The sequence below is a fragment of the Odontomachus brunneus genome, unplaced genomic scaffold, assembly GCF_010583005.1.
Source record: "Odontomachus brunneus isolate Ranch 3 - 2012 unplaced genomic scaffold, Obru_v1 Obru_scaffold_005, whole genome shotgun sequence".
NCBI lineage: Eukaryota > Metazoa > Arthropoda > Insecta > Hymenoptera > Formicidae > Odontomachus > Odontomachus brunneus.
The window spans coordinates 3,512,604-3,521,813 of record NW_022639455.1 but is presented as its reverse complement, the minus strand read 5'-3'; the positions used below and the strand labels follow the sequence as shown (position 1 = coordinate 3,521,813).

Sequence of the window (9,210 nt, the reverse complement as noted above, 5' to 3'; positions counted from 1 at the left end):
GTTCTCGTCCTGCAAGGTTCTTCTCTCCCTGTACTTGCGTATCTGGTAACGATATAAAGTGTATAGACGAGACCTTGAGAGGTACAAAACGACAGAAAAGGGATCAGTACAGGTACCAGTCTCAAAGCATCGTTTTACTTCTCGGATAACTTGATCACGGATGCCAGATACACGTGCTGTATGTAAGCGTACGAGTCTTTCAGTGATTCCTATGTGAGTCGCGCATTTCATTCGAGAATAATATCATATTCGTTCAGAAGTTATATAGAAGGGATACTTAAAGAAAATGATGTTATTTATGATATCTCGTCAAGGAGAAAGATAGTTATATGCGGATTATGCCAACGGGAATAAATCACTCTGTTTCATCGCACTTATTTCAAAAACGAGAATTTATCCCTGCTATCGTGCGTTGCCTATCATTTTATGAACAATAATAATCACCGTCGACACATCTAATTACATACAATTAAGTTTGCTAAGTAACTTCACTTCTTCACAAGCTTACCGCGAACGTAAGCGAACTCCTATGGATAAGCAACCAATTGCACACTCTTGTTTCACGGGTCGTCGCGTTTCTCGTCTCGTAAAAAATGAGAGAGGAACGGAGAAAACGAGAAGCAAGAAAAGTCCGACTTTGTTATCAATAATATATTAAAGCATTCATTATTCATCATGACGTCGTATGCCGTGCGTAAAACTGCTGCGTATCGCGATTATCACAATCGCAGACTGGGTGTAGCGTTTATCGCAAAAGAAGTTCGTAAAAATATAGAAACGCGTCTTGCAATTTACGCAGCTTCCAAAAGCAGCGCGATCGGTAAGACAGCGAATCGCACTGTCCTGCGATTATCGACAAAGCGAATAATTCTAAAGTCTTCTTTTCCAAACAGGTACGCTACGTGGCCGCTAATACATTTCATATTATATTAATCCTTAGTGGCCCTATAAGTATTTCGCGTCCGGGCGGTTTCTATTCATAGAAATTTCTCAGCACGTTGAAGGATTCCGGATATACTATATTTTAGTTTTTTGAAATACAGATATTTGTTCTAGAAACTTGAAGGTATATCCGTGAATTTTTATAGATTTTTTGAACTACTTTAAAGATATGATAAAAGGGCCGGAATCGAAAGACCCATGTAGAGCTACATGTGGTGCCGTTTTTCACATAAGCCACTAAAGTCTGGTTGCACCAACATTATTTTGGCTTTAAGCGAAACTTAAACATATATCTATCTTTATCTTTCTTTCTATATAAATAAAGATACACATATATTTAAGTGTCACTTAAAACCAATATAACGTTGGTGAAACCGGGCCTAAGAGTTAATTTTGTGTGACTTGTCTACGCCGCGTGGCGTTGTATGAACCGAATTCTGTTTGTCAAATGACACTGTTTGTATAATAATCCAAAACATATTTTAGCATAATTATGAGAGTATTTCTTGGTTATGCTTTGTTTAGATAATAAATATTAAACGGCTTTAACCACCAGTGTTAAAATGTGTTAACGATTCCGTTGAAAAATTAAAAATAACCACTAATGGGTCTTTTATCTTTGGACGAATAGATAGGCTATGATCAGAAATTTTTCTGGAAGAACTATAAAACATATCGACTTGTAACACTTGGCATATTTATTGGAAAGGAAGCAAAGGAATATTAAAAATATAATAGTTGTTTAGAATTTAGGAAAAGTTCTTGATTAGTCTATTTTTCCGGACGAATAAAAGGCTCCTCAAATCCAAACAACACAACAAATTAATTAGTTAATTTCATTTTAATTGCTGCTGAAACGAGGTCATGCAAAAGAAGATTAGAATTATATTTTTTACAATTGACAATTATGTCAGGGACAAATTTCGACTTTTTAAATGTCTATATCACGCTGTCGATCACAGCGCGTGTCCTTCTTTTTTTTTACCGAAATCCTATTACGCAATATTTGCCGGCGTAATTGCTGTGGTCGAATGCAAACGACTCATTACATCACTGCACGCGCTGGGGACGTTTTACCGTACGTCGCGTCGCGTCCGCTGTTGCGCTTTATCATCTGTGGCCACCTGTTGTTTACATTGCGCGCAAGAGTGTATTGTCTTGCCTCACCTATTGCTTTTGCGGTCCCGTGGGCCCGGCGCAGGTCATCCGTGTGTCCAGCTGTTCATTCGAGGAACGGCGTATAGTCAGCTTGTGATTTTCGCGACCTCTTCCCACTCTTCTGTTAAAAGATAAAGCAAAAAAGGCCGTCGTTACGTAACACCCGAGGGTTGAGTGAATGTAAGTCGCGCCGCAGCATCACCTGCACGATTAAAAGCCTCGTAACGAGACGCCTCGACGTGACAACTTCATGGACGACGAGACCGAAAAAACGAGAGAAAAATCCGTATATGGCGAGACCCTCTCTCCCTCTCACATTACTCGAGGTGTGTCCCCAAAATTACGTGTTTGCTTTTGTACTGAATCCTCTTTTATATTGTTTTAATATCCTCTGAAGCCTTTTTTATATCCGATCAGGATATCCAATTTAATCGGATATTTCCGATTATAATAACATTTCATCAGATAAACCGAAAAAATTATGAAAAAATTATGAACTGACATTTCTCATCGGATGTTTCCTGATCGGATACAAAAAATTCATCGGTATTTTGATCAAAAATATCCGTTTGTTAATTATAATTTCTCTCAGTGTGCTATTTATGTTATTTTAAAAAAGCGCTCATCAGATATCCGCAATTGACGACGGAGTCGATTCTCAGGTGCAATAACGCGAAGATACCGCGCTCTCTCGGCGCATCGTTCGGCCACGAGGATCTCCTCGGTTTCCCCGGCATGACTGCAACGATTTTCCCACGGGAGCATAATTGACGTGCGCGTACGCGCACAGACACTATCCCAGGTAGTTCCAGGTGGGACGACTTTCGTCTAGCCATCTCCGCGGCGAGTTCGGTCAAGACTCGTCTGCCTGTGCGGACGACGAAGACGAAGGCGCGCAGGTGCATGCTGCAGCAGTGAAAGTATCCGAGTGCAGCTACGATCTGGCATCTGTCAATGCCCTCTTGCATAGTCAGTCTTGCTCTAACGGTGCCGTTTACGACGGGATCCGCGGCGAATCGAATCTTTAGTCGAGAACCCGCTGTCTCGTATCCGGTGATCCTCGTGGCGGCAGAAGCACCGGTCCACGTTCGCGCTCGGCGATCTCGCGGAGAAGCTCGTTGGAACCGCACGAGATCGGATCTCGCGGGAGTCCTCTCTCGCTAATCGAGACTTTCGCGCATTCGTCCTCGTCCTGAAAAATGAAGACTACACGGCTGTGCGCTATCCTTCTTCTCGTCGGCTGCACGGCGACTCTCTCCGCCGACACCAACCGTGAGTACCGTGATCAAAGCTCTTTGAAAATTTCACGGGAGCATCTTCCACGCTCGAGACTATTTTCGACAGCTCGTAAAATCCGAGGCGAGTAGTTTCCGTAGTTTCGTAGTTTCCGCTTGGAATTAGCGTTTTTATTGCTGCGCCGCACCGAGAGATCGCTCTGGGCCTGACGAGACGATAGAGCTGTTGTTTGTTTTAATTAATAATCTGGTGTGCCAAAATATATCGATTACGTCGGAGAAACGTGCTGAACGATCAATCATTTTTATAGGAAAAGCTTATAAAGAAAGAAAAAACAGTGTCGCGGCTTGTACACGCAACTTTTAAGGTTCAAACATTTACTAGTTCTAGGATTACTAAACATCTTAAATTAGCCGTGTCTTTTCATATGCATTCAACATGTCTACTGTCGAGTGTCAGAGGAATCGAGAACGATTTTCGAAAACAGCTGTGATAGTTTGACAGATTGAGGCTTATTTCGCACAAGTTAATAATTTTTGTTTGATCATGCATTGCGCATTATTACGCAGGAAAGTGATATATGCTTATTCTTCAAATTCGCTTACTTTTTTCATAACGGTTCTTGGAAGATTTATCTAGAGCTGGTTGTTCCAACTTCTTGGTAAGATAACTAATAATTAAATCATATGTCTGTCTTTGTTTCTTCTTCAATTTAGGAAAAGACAGACATAATTTAACTATCAGTTAATTTATCGAGAAATTGAGACAATCATCTCTTATTATTGTATGAATCGAGAAATATAATAAAGTTTTTAATAAAATATATTTTTACTGCATCATTTTTTTGATGATTATTCTATATTTAGTAATTCTACATCTAATAAATGTCCAGGCATTAATAAAACCTGTAAATAAGTGTGACGACTTCAGAACAGTTCAAGTACGTCAAGACGTTCAGAACAGAAGTCAAGTACGTTCAAAGTTTGCAGTAAATTTTCCGCGCCTATTCAGTCCCGGAATGAGATCGACGCGAGGCACAGTGTCGTCAATTTACGTTATTAAAATTGCCATTATTACATCGCGTTAGCTGCGAATGTACGCGCGTCTCCGTCCGTTTCTTCATTGCACGCCAATTGCACCCAATAATTTATTCATCGCGAGCTCGCACGATCGTTGCAAATTGCAAAATCTCTTGCAAAACCCGGCCGGAAAAAAAAGAAGCAACACGCAGCACAAGCGCGCGACCTCCCGCAGCCATGCACCAATTCTCTGCAACACATACGTCGCAGCTCAAAGGCGCATTTTATCGCGAGATAACACTTTCACTTTTAACGACTAACGGCTTGAGACGCTTTTTAGTGGTCGACACTTTTACTCGGTCGACCTAGAATACCCACAATTTCTCCCGCCTTATAATAAAGAACAAAAGAGGTGCAAGATACGGGATTAGCGTAGTCTATAATTATAACGCGCGCAAAGTCAGATAGACGCTGGGCCCAATCCGACGCGTATCGAGGTAATGTAACAAGCAGAGGTTCATTTGTATCATTCTGCGATTTACAGCCGAGTACGTGAAGCAATGCTCCCGCAGCGATCCGAAACTGGTCACTTGTTTGATCGATGCTCTGCACCATCTGCGACCATATCTCAGCGCCGGGATACCCGAAATCGAGTTGCCCGCGGTGGAACCGTTCCGCGTAAGTTCGACCTGCTCACAGAAAAATACATGCTGCATTCAAATAGATTTTACTTGTTTCAAGTATTTCATAAGTTGATATGTTCACATATGCAAATCTATTATGAATTCGTAATAAGCATCAAATTTATTTAAAATACATTCCAAATCCTAGGTTAGGTTAGCATTTCAAGCATGAATATTAAATTTATTTTGTACGCTAAACAAAAAGTCAAACCAACCTTTTCTTCGATAAAGTTTTACAATATTTTTGTAAGGAGAATAAATTCTTTTTTCGAATATGTGATGCTTTTCTGAAATTTATTGGAGATAATCATTACCTAAGAGAAAAAAAATAAACCGCTTTTCTCAATAGTAGAATGATGCTTTTTGGAAGAACTTTGAAAAAGAAAAAAATCATAGTTATGATAAATTAATATAATAATAATTTAAATAATATAATATAATGATAATTTAAATAATATAATATAATAATAATTTAAATAACATAATAATAAATTAAATTAATAATATCAATGTAGAACGTTTGAGACGCGCCACTGACAAGCCCACATGAAAAATAATTGGATGTTCGAGGTGCATTTACGTTAGAAGAGAGCAATGTATAATACTTCTTTCAAGTTGCAAAAAAGTAACAAAAGAAAGTCTGCGCGAAAGTTACAGAAAGAAAATCCCTAGGAAATTCTCGCGGGTCATCATAGTTGAGATAGATTATGCCACGCAATGATGATGATGATGATGAGGGAACGTCGTTACGCATTCATGTCGCTTGCTCCAACAGATGGACGAGCTAACTCTCTCCCTGACAGGTGGTGTGAACGGTTATAAGGTTCAGCTACGTGACCTGTTCATAAGGGGAGCGAGCAACTACTCGGTCGAGGACATCAAGCTCGGCTCACCCTTTCAGGCTATCATAAGAATGCCAGCTCTTATATTGGACGCGCATTATTCCAGGTACATTTGTGTTTATTCGAATGCAATTACCATGAGAATAGGAAAGAAGAAGCGACCGGGTGTGCTAATCAAACGAAATATCAAGATATTTAACGGCTCAAAACTAATCTTAGGACCGAAACACGCGTTTCGATTAATACAATATACACCGAGAGAAATATTACCTTAAAATCAACAAATATTTCTTTGATGGGTGCCATTAACATATTTACTTAAATCTAAATTCTCTTTATTTAAATCAAATATTGTTTACCTGATTTAAGTAAATAATATTTGATTTAAATAAAGAGAATTTAGATTTAAATAAATATGTTAATGGCACCCATCAAAAAAATATTTGTTGATTTTAAGATAATTTTTCCCTCTGTGTACGGAATAATATATACACATAATATTATTAATTTTTTTTCAATTTCTCTATATGTTTCCAATAGTGCAGAGATAAACTGTCAATAAGGACCGTCTTGTTAAGGAACATAGTAAATTTCGTTGGAAGTATAGCAAATTTTTAATAGCACATTTCAGTTCTTAAATTATATAAATAGTACATGTGATAAAATGAAAGAATAATAAATTATTGCAGAATCTCGTTCTATTCCTTTATTACAAAATTTTACAATAACTTTTACTGTAAAATTCTCTCCGTGAATTGATGTCATTATTGACAATATCATTTATTTTTTGCTTTTTAATTCATATACTTCTTGTCTACTCAAATTGATGCTTTTTTTTCTTTTCCTCGATGCTGACATGTTATCTTTATTTTTTCAATAGTCTGCACTCACGGAATAAAAAAGATAATTGTATTTACTCTTACACGTGACTTGCCTCTTTTGTTGATTTTAAAAACGATTAAAGTATAATTTGTTTTCTTCAAGTCGCTGATGATATAATATCCGCGCGGTTAAATTAATTGAGTTTGTTTTGCACAGCTCCGGAGTGTTGATAATTTTACCTGCAAGTGGAAATGGCACGTTCCACGCGCGTTTCGGCGACGCTCGGGCTCTAGTCAAAGGAAAAATGTCAACGAAATCGCGAGACGGAAAGTCGTATCTGAATGTTGACAACCTCGACGTCGAGCTGCGAGTGAAAGACGTGCAAATGCGAGTCCGCAAGATCTTTAACAACAATCGAATACTCAGTAAGTATCACGCAATAATGTTCCTGACGCCGAGTCTGAGTTAAAAAGAAGAAAAAGAAAAACTTATCTATTGGGTTCCTAATGTTAATCCACACGAGATCTACCTTTGATCGATGCTAACACAACGGACATTTATTCTTTATCGTCGTATTATTCTTCAAACCGATCCGATTTCCATAGCCGAGGCGACCAACCTCTTCTTGCGAGAAAACGGACAGGAGGTGTTGAAAGTGATGGAGCCGCAGCTGAAGAGGAAGCTGTCGGCGCTCTTCGCCGGAATCGTTAACCAGCTGCTACGACACGTCCCAGTTGAAACGTTCCTCACACCTTAAGATGCGTCTACATCATGTTTTCGTTTTAATGATCGTTATACACTTGTCTTGTTAAAGTCGACGATCGATCTTACACGTGTATGTACAAGTGGGGAGTGTGTTGCGGCGTTAGAATAATACGACATTAGAATAATCTTCGGGTACTTCAGGCTACTTTCTCAATTTTAACCAATTGACTGTCGAATACAAGTTCTCTCGTGACCGGCGTGCAAAAAGAACTCTCTGTTTCATACAAGTTAACTTGTTAACTGATTAAGGAATAAATTTGCATCGTTAATTTTGATGAATAATAAATATAATTAATCAGCATAGTAAGAAAACACGTTGATTTTAAAACCAATCGGGAACAAATGTTGTCGTAGCGGTCAACGGGTTAAAATAGCGAACTGTGACTTCGCTCTGGCTACTTCGGCAAGACGGTCGGATAAGCAATCTTACAGCTGTTCTCGTGATCGCTCGTCTTCGTGAAAGCGAAATGTTAATTGCAGAATTCCGAATAGAAAGCTCTCTGTGGCCCGTATTAACAGTTATTACTTAGAACTTGCTTCTCAAGTGAGTTACTCGGATTTAAATTCAGACTTAGACAAGAGTTTTTAAATTTAGACTTAGACAAGAGTTTTTTTTCAATTGAATCGGATTACAGATATAAATTCGAAATTAGATGAGAGTTTTTTCGATTGTATAAATACAGATATAAATGTCACATCTCATAATTCAATTAAAGAATTTGGATTTAACTCCCAAGAAAAATCATAGTATACTTCACATGAGACAAGTTTCAGGTGACAACTATTAATATGAGGCTAGATATTTAATCAAGTCTAACGAGAGGGGAGAGACAATAAGCAAGAGATCTCACGAAGAGAAAATTATAGTTTTTTTGTTTTTTTGTATAAATTCTTTTGAATCTTTCTGTATTTCTCTAGTAGCGCAGGAACTTATTAATTTTTCTTAATAGTTATTACTTAGAACTCGTCTCAAATAAGTTACTTGGATTTAAATTCAGACTTAGATGAGAATTTTTTCAGTTGAATCGGGATTACAGATATAAATTTGAAATGAGAGTTTTTTTGATTGTGTGAATATAGATATAAATGTCACATCTCATAATTCACTTAAAGAAACAAAACAAATTTCTTAATAGTTAATTTCAAGATTCAACAGCAATTTTTACCATAAAATTCTCTCCGTGCAGTAACAGTATTAGATTCTAATATCTACGGCCATTCACTTTCTTTTGTTGGACACGTTAATTCTTTGCAGTTCATTAGCCGGAGGCAATCGCCCATTTGGAATAATTACGCTCGGATGATTGCGCGAGGAGATTAAGAGGGACGTTTTCATTGATATCCCCTTACTAGCCGACAAAACGACAATCGTCGCTTGAATCGTGGTAAAACAGGAGTAGATCGTCACGTTAAACTGGAGAACATGTTATTATAGCTTCAGCACACACGCATAGTAATTAATGGTATATGTATAATAAAGGTAAATGAGACATATAGATCCGATCGTGGCATTTTTTCGCTGGTGATTAACCGCGAAGTGGATTATCTCTTTTTTTCTCTTCGCAAATTCAAAGGTTATCGCTTTGTTCTCTTCGCAAATTTCAAAAAAGCAAGACGTCCCTCAGACGTGTTACTTCACATGTTTTAATCAACATGTTCTTTCTTCCAACGTTCGCAGATTCCAGGGGATTGCGTACGATTGAGTCAGCGTGAGAATTCGTAAGAAATCGACAAATCGACGTG

At 38.2% G+C, this 9,210-nt stretch overlaps 1 protein-coding gene across 1 annotated transcript; it reads left to right on the top strand.

Annotated features, from left to right (window-relative positions):
• Positions 1-2,745: 2,745 nt before the first annotated feature.
• Positions 2,746-7,770, top strand: LOC116848948 (protein takeout). Its single transcript, XM_032825612.1, has 5 exons — positions 2,746-3,372; positions 4,900-5,033; positions 5,814-5,986; positions 6,919-7,127; positions 7,308-7,770. The coding sequence occupies exons 1-5, from the start codon at positions 3,300-3,302 to the stop codon at positions 7,457-7,459; spliced, it is 741 nt and encodes a 246-aa protein (XP_032681503.1). The 5' UTR covers positions 2,746-3,299; the 3' UTR covers positions 7,460-7,770.
• Positions 7,771-9,210: the final 1,440 nt, after the last annotated feature.